This window comes from Panthera pardus, unplaced genomic scaffold (genome assembly GCF_024362965.1).
Source record: "Panthera pardus isolate Hobbes unplaced genomic scaffold, ASM2436296v1 HiC_scaffold_2, whole genome shotgun sequence".
Lineage (NCBI taxonomy): Eukaryota > Metazoa > Chordata > Mammalia > Carnivora > Felidae > Panthera > Panthera pardus.
The window spans coordinates 51,836,164-51,851,142 of NW_026526765.1; the positions used below are offsets into that span (position 1 = coordinate 51,836,164).

General features: G+C 37.0%; 1 protein-coding gene across 1 annotated transcript in view; it reads right to left on the minus strand.

Moving 5' to 3' along the window:
* ATP10B (ATPase phospholipid transporting 10B (putative)) overlaps window positions 1-13,628 on the minus strand; it is a 262,716-nt gene extending 249,088 nt beyond the window's left edge. Inside the window, exon 1 of the mRNA XM_019450218.2 lies at window positions 13,131-13,628. Coding sequence (XP_019305763.2) covers window positions 13,131-13,167 — 37 coding nt within the window. The 5' untranslated portion in view covers window positions 13,168-13,628. The remainder of the gene's footprint in view (window positions 1-13,130) is intronic.
* Window positions 13,629-14,979: the final 1,351 nt, after the last annotated feature.

The following is a 14,979-nucleotide window of genomic DNA, read 5'->3' on the forward strand; positions in this document are numbered from 1 at the left end:
AAATAGAACTACCAGATGATCCAGCAATCCCACTTCTGTGTATATATTCAAGGGAAATAAAAACAGGCTATTAAAGAGGTATCTGTATTCTTATGCTCATTTCAGCATTACTCACAATAGCCAAGATATGGAAACAACCTAAGTATCTATCAACAGATGAATAAAGATATGGTATATAAACAATGGAATATTACCATCAGTAATGGTAAAAAAGGAATCTTCCTATTTGTGGCAACATGGACATAACTTGAGGGCATTATGCTAACTAAAATAATCCAGGCAGAGAAATATCAATACTGCATGGTATCACTTATATGTGAAATCTAAAAAAGAAAAAAAAAAGTCAAATTCATAGAAACAGATAGTAGAAAAGTGGTTGCCAGGGTCTAAAATTTGGGGAACATAAAGAAAGTTTTAGTGAAGAATATAAACTTTTAGCTATTGGGTAAATATTAATCTGATATTCTAATGTATAACTTGGTGACTACAACGCACATAACGTTGTATTGTATAAATGAAATTTACCAAGAGTAGAACTTAAACGTCCTCACCTAAATATGTGTGTGTGTGTGTGTGTGTGTGTGTGTATGGTATGCACGCATGGTCATTAATGTGTTAATCAGTTAGGTGGGAGGATTGCTTTCACAACATTCAAGGGTATGTTGTTTTACTGTGCTTCTCTTGATTGCATGCCCTACCTACTTCTTTTTGGGGTACTTTTTGTTGTTTGATTTAATAAATTCAAGGTTTGTGAGAACCCTGGGTAGAACAAAGTTTATTGATGCCGTTTTTCCAACAGAATTTGCTCATGTTGTGTTTTTTTTCATGTTTTTTTTTTCATAATTTTTATATTTGTTGCAGTGATCCATGGTCAATGATATTTGATGTTACCATTATAATAAATTTAGGGGTCCACGGAGCATTCTCATGTAAGACAGTGAAATTGATAAATAAATGTATGTGTTCTGACTGCTCCACTGAGGAACAGCCCCTCCATCTCTCTCCCTCTCCTTGGGCCTCACTTGGGCCTGAGACACAGCAATATTGAAATTAGGCCAATTAATTAGGCCACAGTGGCCTCTAAGTGTTCAAATGAAAGGAAGCCACAAGTTTCTCACTTTAAATCAAAAGCTAGAAATGATTAAGCTCAGGGAGGAAGGCATGTTGTAAACTGAGATAAGCCTAAAAGAGACCTCTTGCACCAAACAGGTAACAAAGTTGTGACTGCAAAGGAAAAGTTCTTGGAGAAAATTAAAAGTGTTACTTCTGTGAACACATGAATGATTAAAGAAATAAAGCACAATAGCTTTATTGCTGCTATCGATAAAATTTTAGTGGTCTGGATAGAAGATCAAACCAGCCACAACATTCTCTTAAGTCAAAGTCTAATCCAGAGCAAGGCCCTAACTCTCTTCAATGTATGAATGTTGCAAGAGGTGAGGAAGCTGCAGAAGTCTGAAGCTAGCAGAGGTTGGTTCATGATGTTTAAGGAAAGAAGCTATCTTCATAACATAAAAGTCAAGGTGAAGCAGCAAGTGCTGATGTAGAGGCTGAAGCAAGCTATCTAGTAGAACTGGCTAAGATGATTAACGAAGGTGGCTACATTAAACAACAGATTTTCAGTGTAGACAAAACAGCCGTCTGTTGGAAGAAGATGCCATTTAGGACTTCAGAGTTAGAAAAGAGAAGTCAATGCATGGCTTTAAGTTTCAAAGGACAGATTGATTCTCTTCTTAGGGACTAATGTAGCTGGTGACTAAGTTGAATCCAATGCTCACTTACCATTCTGAAAATCCCAGGTCCCTTAAGAATTATGCTAGATCTACTTTGCCCGTCCTCTATAAATGGAACAACAAAGCCTGGATGACAGCTCATCTGTTTACAACATGGTTTACTTAATATTTTAAGCCTACCATTGAGACTTGTTGCTCAGAAAAAAAGATTCCTTTCAAAATATTACTGCTCACTCAAAATGTACCTGGTCACCCAAGAGCTCTGATGGAGATGTACAAAAAGATGAATGTTGTTTTCATGCCTAACACAACATCCATTCTGCAGGCCACAGATCAGTAGTAATATTGACTTTCAGGTCTTAGTACTTGAGAAATACATTTCATAAAGTCTGTAGCTGCCAGACAGCTATATTATTATATATAATTCCTCTGATGGATCTGGTCATGGTAAATTGAAAACCTTCTGGAAAGCATTCACCATTTTAGGTGCCATTAAGAACATTCATGATACATAGGAAGAGATCAAAATATCAACATGAACAGGAGTTTGGAAGAAGTTGATTCCAATCTGCATGGATGACTTTGAGGGGTTCAAGACTTCAGGGGAGGAAATAACTGCAGATGTAGTGGAAATAACAAGAGAACTAGAAGTGGAGCCTGAAGATGTGATTGAATTGCTGTAATCTCATGATAAACCATGAATGGATGAGGGGTTGCTTCTTACAAACGAGCAAAGAAAGCGGTCTTTTGAAATGGAATCTATCCCTGGTGAAGATGTGGAGACTGTTGAAATGACAACAAATAATTTAGAATATTTACATAAACTTACATGATAGAACAGCAGCAGGTTTTGAAAAGATTGATTCCAATTTTGAAAGAAGTTCTACTGTGGGTAAAATGCTATCAAAGAGAAATACATTCTACAGAGAAATTGTTCATGAAAGGTAGAGTCAATCAATGTGTCCAACTTCATTGTCTTATTTTAAGAAAATGCCGCAGCCATCACAAACTTTAGCAACTAAGACCCTGATCAGACAGCAGCCATCAACACTGAGGCAGGATCCTTCACCAGCAAAAAGATTATGGACTAGCTGAAAGCTCAGATGATGGTTTGCATTTTTTAGCAATCAAATATTTTTTAATTTTTTTTTAATGTTTATTTATTTTTGAGACAGAGAGAGACAGAGCATGAACGGGGAGGGTCAGAGAGAGAGGGAGACACAGAATCTGAAACAGGGTCCAGGCTCTGAGCCGTCAGCACAGAGCCTGACGCGGGGCTCGAACTCATGGACCGTGAGATCATGACCTGAGCCGAAGTTGGACGCTTAACCGCCTGAGCCACCCAGGCGCCCCAGCAATGAAATATTTTTAAATTTAGGGATGTATTTTTTTTAGACTTAATGCTATTGCACACTATATAGACTATGTAAAGTATACATTACTTTTATATATACTGGGAAACCAATAATAGAAATGGATATCATACAGCAATTTTTTCAGGTTCCTTAGTGTCTCAGGAATTTTTCGTAGTATTGTTACACCAAAACAAATACCTAACAGTTCTGATTATTAAGTAGTTAGCTCCCAGCAATGTAATAAATATTCATATCATAACAACATAGAGGCTATGTTTAAAAAGTACACAACAATTGGAAGGAAAAAAAACTAATGTTTGTATTTCATTCTTAAATAACCACAATAACCTACTAATGGGATGTGCGTGCCTTCTAGGCTCTGCACAGTTTCTGAAATTTTAGAGTGAGATTGGATACTGCCACCCTCATTTTTGTTCCACATTGATTTTTTGCATGTATTTACCTTTCATCACAACTGCCCTTAAATTCTGCAAAAAACTATGACCCACAAAAAGAAACATGGTGCAATCTAATGTTGAAACTGTGAACTACCATAAGCTATCTGTCCAGTTTCTGACAGATGTTGAATATTACTATTTCTCTAAAATTTAAAAATATCCTGCAGTGCTGTGTGATACTTTGGCACACAGTTAAGGAGCCATGATTTTTGAAATCACTTTGAACAAAAACAGACACAAGGGAATCTATGTGATTCCATTTGCATATGATTATTGCAAAGATACAGGCATGTATTTTTTTTTTTCCAACTCTAAGGAGAAAAACTAAGAACAAGATGTTAGCAACATTGTTGACTCAAAAACCCAGCATCCAGGCCCCTAATTTTGCTATCTATATCCTATGGTTAGGTCTCCCTTTCTAAACTTGGGGAAAAAAATGGATCTCAGCATAGTTTTAGAACTGGAAGAATCCTCAGTGATCATGTAGTCCACATTCCTCATTCTAACAAGGAAGAGCTGTAAGCCAAGAGACAAAGGATTGTCCTAGTTCACATTAGGGGGTAAATAGCAGATACGGGCTTTGACCCCATATCTACAATATTTGTTCTGCATTGTCTCTTTGCCTTCCATGTTTATGATGTTGTCTTTGCATCCTTCTAGCACCCCATCAGAACCACTGCCCCTCATCTAAACCTCTGCCCAAAGACAATACTCAGTAAATGTCATTATGGAGACTGAAAAATGATGGACTGTCCTTTCAGAGAGGGTAGCCCCAAAGATCATTGCAGGTCTCTGACAGCCCAACCCATGCCTAGTCTTTTAAAATAAACTTTACTAGTTGTTGGTTTTTCCCCATTATGAGGGTAATACATGCTCATTATAGTAGATATGGAAAATACTTCAAAGTAGAATAATAGCATCGATGTTTTACAACTCAGGAAAAACTCCTATTAATACATGGGTAGTTTTCTAGCTTTTCCCCATGAATAGCTCATAAACAGAGTTTTAATTTACCATATTACAAATATAATTTAGATTTCTACTTTAATATACAACTTTTATTTTTATTTTTCACTATGTCCTCCCCAACACCTGCCCCCTAACCATCAGTCTGTTATCTGTATCTAGGAGCTTATTTTTGTTTTGTTTAAATTTTACATATAAGAGAGATCATATGGCACTTCTTTCTCTGACTTATTTCACTTAGCGTAATGCCTACAAGGTCTACCCATGTTGCTAATGGCAAGATTTCATTTTTTGACGGCTAAATAATATCTCATTGTATATATACACAATTTCTTTACCTATTCATCCATCAATGGATGCTTACATTTTTTCCCTTATTTTCTCTATTGTAAATTATGTTGCAAGAACCATAGAGGTACTTGAAAAGTCAAGGTAGCATTTTATTTCTTTGGATAAAAACTCAGAAGTGGAATTGCTAGATCATGTGGTAGTTCTTTTTTTTTTTTAAATATTTTGAGGACCCTCCATACGGTTTTCCATTTACTTTTCTATCAATTGCATGGGGTTCCCTTTTCTCCATATCCTTGTCAAAACTTGTAATTTGTATTTTTGATAAAAGCCACTCTAACAGGTGTGAAGTATTATCTCACCCTGGCTGTGATTTGCATTTTCCTGATGATTAAGGATGTGGCATATCTTTTCATGTACTGTTGTTCATCTGTATGTCTCTTCTTTGGAAAAATGTCTATTCAGACCTTCCGCACATTTTTAAATCAGAATTTTTTTTTTTTTTTTTTTTGCTATTGAGTTGTATGAGCTTGTTATATAAATATTAGTCCCTTATGAGATATATAATTTGCAAATATTTTCTCCCATTCAGCAGGTTGTCTTTTCATTTTGTTAATGATTTCCTTTGTTGTGCAGAAGCTTTTTAGTTTGATGTAGCCCCCCTTGTTTATTTTTTATTGTATTGCTTTTGCTTTTGGTGTCAGCTTAAAAAAATATATTTCCAAGACCTATGTCAAGGAACTTATGTGCCTATGTTTTCTTCCATCTAATCCATTTTGAGTTAATTTTTGTGAGTGGTAAGATAGTGGTCAAGTTTTATTTTGCATGCAGCTGTCCAGTTTTCCCAACATCATTTACTGAAGAGATTGTCCTGTCCTCATTGTATGCTTGTCTTTTTCATAAATTGACTATATATGCATGGGTTTATTTCTAGGCTCTCTAATGTGTCCCACTGATCTATCTATGTGTTTTAGGACAATACATTTTAATTACTCTAGCTTTTTAATACATTTTGAAATCAGGAAGCATGATCCTCTAGCTTTGCTTTTGTTTCTCAAGACTGCTTTGGCTATTTGGATCTCTTGAGGTTCCAGACAATTCTAGGATTTTTTGTTCTATTATTGTTAAAAAGGACACTGAGATGTTGATAGGGATTGCACTGAATATGTAGATTGCTTTGAGTAGTACAGAAATTTCAACAATATTGATTCTTACAATCCATGAGCATGGAATATCCATTTGTGTCATCTTTAATTTCTTTCATTAATGTCTTATAAATTCCATTATAGAGGTCTTTTACTTCCTTGTTTAAATTTATTCCTAGATATTTTCTTTTTGATGTAATTATAAGTAGAATTGAATAACAGATTTAATCCTTGGTATTAGAAATCAGAATGGTGGTTACATTTGTGAAGAGGAAGATAGGAATGATTGAGAAGGAGCACATCAGGACCTATTGGAAAGCTAAAAAAATTCAAAAAAAAATTTTAATCATGTGGTGGTTTCTTGAACTATATATAACTATATACACTCATGTGTTCATTTTGTTATAATTCATCAATCTATACTCAAGATTAGTCTACTGTTCTTGTGTGTGAGTTATGAATAAAAAAAAATTAGCAAAGAAAAAATATTCTCAACAACAAAATACAGAAAATTATACCTTAGGGGTGAAGCCCCTTCTGATGCCCGAGCCAAATTAAATACTTTTTCCTTTGTCTTCCTTTAGAGCATTGTCTACTATCCCACAATTATGTGCTAATTTGCTGGCATCTCTGGCTAGACTGTGAGCCTCTGGAGGGTAGGGACACATCTCCTTTAGCTCTAATTTCCTAGTGCTTCAAACATGACAACATGCAAGGAGGTTAACTATTTTTAAACAAAAAAAATTAAATATAAATATACTAATAGACCAAGGAACACATGGGTTTCTTTTCTCTATCTTATCCAAATGCCCTGAGTAAAATTTGTATCACACTTCTGTGGCCTTTCTTTTAAAAATTCCTAATGTTTTAAAATATTCATTTGTAATCTCCAAAGAATATATATTTTTAAAGGGAAGGGGACACACACACACTTTCTTTTAGGAATGTATTTATTTATCAGAGTTCTAATGTTACTCAAAGCATAGTTCATGAACCAGTGCCAATGTATGAACTGTTTATTAATGATTTAGAAGTTAAATACAGAAATTAATATGTGTTTAGAAATGGGTATGATTTGACTCTACCAAATTATCTAAACATGTGTAGTAAACTTGCCTTACTATGACATGAACTATATACCAATCGTTCATGGTAGAACTAGTTACTGGAAATGAATTAAAACAAAAAAAGATCATTTTTTTTAACATGTAATTTTAAAAGCTCTGTCATTGATAATAGAGCTAGAGAAGATCAACACCATTATTTTAGAAATAATGGGTAAACTGAGACCTAGATTTTTACCCAGTTCCTGACTACCAAGCCAGTGATCTTTACAGTATCGTGCCGCCTGCATTCCTTATATTAATGAGTTTCAAAGATAAAATCAGGATCATTTCTACCATTATTAGCAGTAATAGCTGCAGCTACTATAAAGCCATATTCAATGTTTATAAGGTAGAACCACATGAAGTTGCTATTTAAAAACGCTTTTGGTTTATTTATATATTTTGAGAGAGAGAGAGAAAGTAAGTGGGTGGGGGCAGAGAGAAAATCCCAAGCAGGCTCTGCACCATCAGTGCAGAGCCCGATGTGGGGCTCAATCTCACAAACTGTGAGATGATGCCGTGAGCCAAAATCAAGAGTCATACATTTAACTGACTAAGCTACTTAGGTGCCTCTGAAATTGCTAGTTTTATAGGGAAAAAATGGTCAAGTGTCTGTAATTTCACATGGCTCAACTCATTTGAAATGCCAGGAACAATATCAAGTGTTTTTAAAGCCTTAAAGAGGCAACTGGAGCCAGACTACATAATGTCTGGTGAGTTAAGTTCTCTCTGGGGTCCATTCCCACATCCATAACTTGGAACTAATAACAGTATGTAGGCTCAGATTTATGGAGACCTAAATGATCCAAGTTCTGGGAATGACACCTGGCAGGTCATAAGTGCTCAGTGACTATTAGCCCTTATGATTATTTCCAACATTAATTCTCCGTACAGTCTTCTGAAGTAGGAACATTTTATTCTCAGTTAATAGATGTGGAGACCAGAGCTTAAAGAGATAGGGAGATAGTAACTTGAACCTTTCTTTGTCCCTCTGACTTCAAGCACATTCCCTGCAACTTACATAGTAATTTTCAATTAAGTGACAGCTGAATTGAGTCAAATAGTCCCACTGGGGTGTATCATCAGAATCGCCAATATTAGAGAGTATCTATCTTCCTGGACTCTTTAATAGCCAGTTACATAAAAGACAGTGCAAGCTATTGTACAGTCCGATTGAGAGAAACTATGTGCACCACTCTTGTTTTTAGGTCTTCTGATTGATGAGAATGCTCTAAGCAATAAACAAGCTGATGATTACCGCCTCTGATTTCATAACATTTCAGTGTTGTAGTATATCCTTAAGTATTTCTTTCACCTGCTGAAGGACCCCCAAACTCCATCAGCACCATCCTCTGGAATGCTGAAAAGGGAAAACTCCATGTGGCACTTGCTAACTAGAACCTGTGCTGTTAAACCTGGTCAGAGTTTTGTACAAGACCAAAGAAACACTGTTGACTCTTTCTCCTTAAACAGAATATGCAGTCAAGCAATTCCCTTGAGGAGCAACAAGAGCTGATTGAATTTTTCAGAATTTTCTATTATTCTATCAAGTTCACTTGACAGCAAAGGACAAGCTGCCTTTCAAATGCTGTAAGTGAACACATCAGCAATTCAGGAGGAAAAACGTGAGTTATTAAGTAGGAACAAGTCTCTCTGAATATATTTACACCAAGTCATGGAAACCACTGTCCTCAGAAACCTCTGTGACAATCTATTTTCTAGTCTCACTATTGCTTTAAGTTTGACAGATGATAATAAAATACAATGAAATTACCTTTGAGCTCTGAAATGTACATCAGCTCACACATTCCTCATGACTTGATTTTTATTTTTCCAACACAGCTCATTCACTTTAAATATTATTCCCAAGCACTCAAGGTCTTTATCTGGGTAATATAGCTACTTATGCCTACTTCATGTTTGCGTAAAGGCAGGGAATACCAATTTTATATGTTTATACACACACACAAAATATCCATGTATATACATATTAGTTAAGAGCTAGAAGGGGCTTTTGAGATCAAGTCTCCTTTTGTTGGCTTACAGATGAGGTCTCAGAAGCCCCAAAGGACATGGTATCCTGGAGGCTACACAGCTAACTGGCTTTCAGTTAAAGCTTGAGAAAATAAAATTATAGCAACTACCTACTATATTCTTAGGATTATAGCCAGTATTTCCCATACATAAATTCTTTTTTCTTAATGTTGATTTTTGAGAGAGAGAGAGAGAGAGAGCGAGCGAGCATGAGTAGGGGAGGGGCAGAAAGAGAGGAAGACAGAATCTGAAGCAGGCTCCAGGCTCTGAGCTGTCAGCACAGAGCCCAGTACGGGGCTCGAACCCACAAACCACGAGACTGTGACCTGAGCTGAAGTCAGATGCTCAACCAACTGAGCCACCCAGGCACCCCACCCATACATAAATTCTTACACCATTTCTATTTTGTTAGTACCATCACTCTCATTTGACAGATGAGAAAACTGAGGCTAGGAAAACTAGTATAGTCAATAAATGCCACAAAATAGAATTAAGATGTTGATGAGGCATACTAGATTCTCTCTACTGTGCTGGCATTTCTCTGAATGCATTCACTTGTGCATCACTGATTTTTGCCATATCCACACATCAACTGTATTGTTTTCTTAACCTTTTCTTTAAATTGAACATTAACATTAAATAAAAAACCTTTTTATCACCAATTAAATATAAAACAATGTGCCATAAATTGAAGATATTAAAGTAAAAATAAAGAAATGAAAATATAACTAAATTCTAGCTACACTCTGCCTCTCCCTAAAGGCACAGGATTTGCATCCTACTGTCTTTGTTGGAAAAGAAGATTAGCCACAGTTAGGGTATGAGAGGCCTATAAACGTCAAACCAAGACTTAAAAGTTCAAAGAATCAAGACAGGAAAACTTTCACGATGTGATTCAGCTGTTAGTTGCCACATGGGAAGTCATCATTGTCCGATGTTGGATCATTCTGAGTCCTGCCCTGGTACCTCCTTGTCACATGAAACAGTGCAGCACATGGGCAAATTCTCCAGGTGATAATTCTCTAACTCTAGTGAGCAACAGAATCACCTGGAAGTTTGTTAAAAACAGATTTTTTTAATCTTCCCCAGGGTATGACTCAGCATGTCTACAGTTAAGCCCAAGAATTTGCATTTCTAACAAGTTCCTAAGTAAAGCTGATGCAGCTGGCCCAGGAACCACATTTCCAGAACCAGTGCTCTGGGTCACACTTGAGGAGGAGGATTTCGATAACATATGGTGGCATGTGTGTGAACATGTCACGATTAAGCTTGCTGGTGATTGCAGAGATTTGGGATTTTTATTTCAAGAAGCAGAAGAGACAAACACTCAATGTATTCTTGGGGTCCTGTGTTGTTTCTTCAATCTAGTGACTTAAGATTGATACTACACCACAACAGAGCCGCCTGCAACAACCTTGGATGAGCCATAAGAAGTACCTCCTTCTTGAGGCACCTGGGTAGCTTAGTTGGTTAAGACTCAGACTCTTGTTATCAGCTCAGGTCATGATCTCACAGTTCATGAGACCAAGTCCCACACCGGGCTCCTTGCTGACAGTATTGAGCCTGCTATTCTCTGTTTCTCTGCCCTCCCACACATGTGTGTGCTCTCTTTCTCTCAAAAATGTACCTTCTCATCGGTAATATAGCTTATTCGTAGGCTGCTAACTACCTGCAAGGCTCTCTGCATGCATTGGTGGCAGCAGCTGGTGGTCATTAATACCAAAAACAGAAAATGAGATTCTCTTTCTTTCCTCTAACATTAAAGAACATTTAAAAAATGCCATGACACTCTTAAATACATATATATGTATGTGTGTGTGTGTGTGTGTATATATATATATATATACACATATATATATATATACACACACACACACATTCTTCCCCTACAGGAAAAAAATGCCATTACAGTTAACATTTTCTGATATGGTTCCAGTTACAGTAATAATAATTGTTAAGGGCCTTCTATACATGTCATTGTATGTACCAGGTGATTACACAGAAACACTTCCTTTTTCAGTGTTAGGATGTGAAAATTTAACTTGTCTGAGATCAATTACTAAGAAGTAGATCAGAGATTCAATTTCAAGTTCAATTCCAATGCCTATTTCTTTTCTAAGCTGCACCACTGCTATTGTTACTACCCAATTATCAATCTCTTCATAGAAGCATATTTTATATGGACCTAAAAGATAAGAAGGAGAAAACACTCCATAAGCTTAAATTCAGAGCTCAAAGGGTTCAAATCAGGATTTAAGAATGTCTGGCTAAATTTTGCATTTAGAAGAATGGGTAAGTGGATAGAATGAATCTCAGAAATCTCAACAGGAAGGAGATTTTTATTCCCTCCTGATATGGCAAGGGCCATTAGGAGAACCAGTGTGGTAGAAGAGAGAACAATGGATTGGGAGCCATGAGCCTTGGATTCTTGGAGTCATTACTTTGTCTCAGTAACTGAGACTTCATTCCTCTCAGGTTGTGGTTTCACCATCTGTATACCAGGCAGCTGGGCTAAGCTCCCTTCCTGGCTGGCTCTGCCTTTGAGAATGGCAGATTCCTTCAACTGTATTTATTAGCACCATATGCCTCAAAATGATAATGCCCATCTTTCAATATAAGGAGACTATGGTTTGACTGCAAACTCAGCATGTGGTTTTCAACCTTCAGTCTCTCAAGAGCCTATTTATCTACCCATATGTGAGATTATCCTGCTATATTATTTTTTAATGTTTGGGAGGGAGGGCAGGAGGGAGGGAGGGAGAGAGAGAGGGGGACAGAGGATCCAAAGTGGGTTCTATACCGATGGCAGAGAGCCCAATGCAGGGCTTAAACTCATGAACCCTGAAATCATGACCCAAGTCAAAGTCAGGTGCTTCACTGACTGAGCTACCCAGGAGCCCCCCTGATATATTCTTTGGGAAATACGTGGTGACAATTGGATGAGAGATCTTGAACTCTTCATTGTAGAAATACAACTGAAATCCATATAAATAGAATTTAAGAAATGAACTATCAGATCAAATTTTAAAAAGTCATCAATGGCAATGAAATGACAAATTCAGTAAGTGTTATTAGGCGTAATTATAGTAACATCTAGAAAGAAAACAACATCTGTGATTTGCTTGATTAATGGCTTAACAGAATAGTGCATCTGTTAATGGAATAAACTCCTAGCACTGTTGACTATATGTTTGCAAGATCTGGAAACAGAGAAAGGATTATGGGAGATGAGCAGAACAGAGTGCAGATTGGCTATTGGAGGTCCAGTTCTTCCCCAGAATTTCAATTCCCCTTTAGCTATCTTGACCAGAGTTGTGTAGCAATTTAAGAAGACAAATGAATTCCACCAGGCATATGAACTTCTGCAGGCTAACCAACTAGCTGCTCAGAGTGATTAAAAATTATTTACTTTTCATCTGTGGTGGGAGATGTTTTACACCATGCCACAGTAGGATTATACTGAAGGTGCTCATCACAGACTGCATGCATGGGGCTTTTTTTCTGGCTTGAGTAGTTAATACTCAGGGAGTTAAAATATTTTTCCTTAAGCATGAATTTTCTCCTTTGAACTCAAAGTAGAACCAAAATTCCAACCTATAGCTGAAACCCACTGCAATGAGCCAGCTTCGGAGTTTATCAAAATGAAATTATAAAGGCATGTAATAATCTCATGCTCTTCTTCAAAGCTGTAGTTTCTTTCTGCTTTGAGAACACAACACTAACTCTGCTTCCTCGAGGCTGCACGGGATGAATGCAAAATATATTATGTATCATAAAACGTATGCAGGTACATTCAGGCAGCAACCTCTTGCATAAGGAAGAAGCATTTGCCATCAGCTTATCCTAATGAAATCAATGAAAGAAAAACCCAACATTCTGTGACAAAAGGAATGTGGATCTTGTACCCAGTAAGCCAAATGACATTTTAAATGCAGCATGAAGAAAAGTAGGTATTTCCTGGGCCTGATTCAAAATTTAGGATTAGTGATTATAGGAGGCAATCATTTCCCCATAATAAGGGAAGGGCCAGGTGGCTTGTACTTACCCCGGCAAAGCTGGCTTCCCTCCTGAGCAGGCTCCATTAGAAGCTATGGAAAACAGAACTTGAAAGTGGCACTATTTCTCTTGTACGGCTTGGCTAAAGTATCATTTATCTTTCCTGTGGCATCTTTCATTTCTCTGATTTTATCAGATGGCATCAAGACAAGGTATTAAGCTAACACTCTCTTGGTGTTAAACTCCAAGAAGATGGCCTGGCAAGAAACAACTGTGGCCCGTAAAGGAAGTGGGAAAAATAAGCCACCTCACAAGGGCCACGAGGGAGAGAGAATAGCAGGACTGTGAGTGTGGGCCCTAGTCCCAGAACAGTGAAGGCAGTGTTCTTGGCTCGGCTGCGCATTTACACAGCACCATCACTGTTAGACATGGGTCTTGCATAAATTTCTACTTTCTGCGAATCAATGAGCCAGCAATATAAAAATTCATAAGCGATCTTATTCTCTATACCTGTTACAAGAATGACTTTGTCCATTTACCTTTTGCAATGCATGTAATTAAGTGTGAGACAATTATAACCTTGTAGTTCTCCTTGGGGGCCTGGAAACATAATTCAGTTGCTGGGTTTCAAGGGCACTTAAAGAAAAGACTCTCTGCATTGACTTTTATATGCGTGCTGGTGATGAATTCACCCTCAAAGCCTCAGAAGTCTCGTTTCGCAGTGGTCTAGTTCTTATTGATTACTATTTGATTATACAAAATAAGGAAAATTGGACCAATATATTATACTTATAGATTATGTGAATGCTTCAGATATTCAGAAAATCAGACTTATTTATGGGCTTATGAGAGTGCCAATTCATACCCTAAAGGAAATTTTCATGTATAATCTTTTTTACTGAGTTGCCTATAATTCTACTAATTGGGGTAAATGTCACAAACCAGTTGCTATATTTATGGATAGTTATGGGTGAGTCCATAAACAAAAAAGAAGCTAGAGCAAGCAACAAGCCTATTCTGAAGGTAGCAAAAGGGAATATTACCAAGCTTAGGAATTAGACGAGGTGAGAAAAAGTGAAGATAATGTCTAACTTCATGAATATCTTTCCATAGGATCTTGGTTGGTTGCTAGGGTAATTGTGAACTTATGTGTACTGTTGGATTCTATCAGACTACTAAGAAGAAATGTGGACATAAAAACATTTAAGAAGGAATGAAACACCTACACATCTAAAATCAGAATAGCTGCAACTGTAAGATACAAGTTGGGAATATTTAAGAACATGAAATTTGCCTAACACTTTAGATAGTCTAGAACTTTTTAAAAGGCACTTGGCATTCCACAGTTTTCCATCTGCTGAAAGAAAAGAATGCTTTGCAAGCCCTCTTTCTTTCCTCCTAGAGTCTCATGGTTTCTCGTCACAAGTGTGACCTAGAATCACAGATTTGGTTAATCACAAAGTGTTAGCACCAGAAGGTAATTAGAAGTCGTTTAGTGCTGCTTCCTCGTGCTGTGGGTAAGGACACTGAAGTTTAGAGAAGTTAAATGTGCCTAAGGCCACACAGGAAATTAGTGGAAGAGACGGAACTAGAAACCATATCTCCTTACTTCTACAACCAGTGCTCTTTCTTCTCAGAGAGAGAGAGAGAGAGAGGCAGGGGTGGGGGGGAGAAAAGGGGGAGAGAGACATACCATTTTGAGATGAGAGAGTCATGCTAATAAATACACAGTGCTCAAAGCATAGGCTTACTTTCTAAGCTGCTTAGAAATTTAAATACTAACAGGCATGTGGCAGGTTATTTATATCATGAAGTTGGAATTAAATGCCACTTTCTGGCTAATTAGAACCCTAATAACAAATAATAGATAAAAGATGCTATGTTCTGTTTTGGTTAGG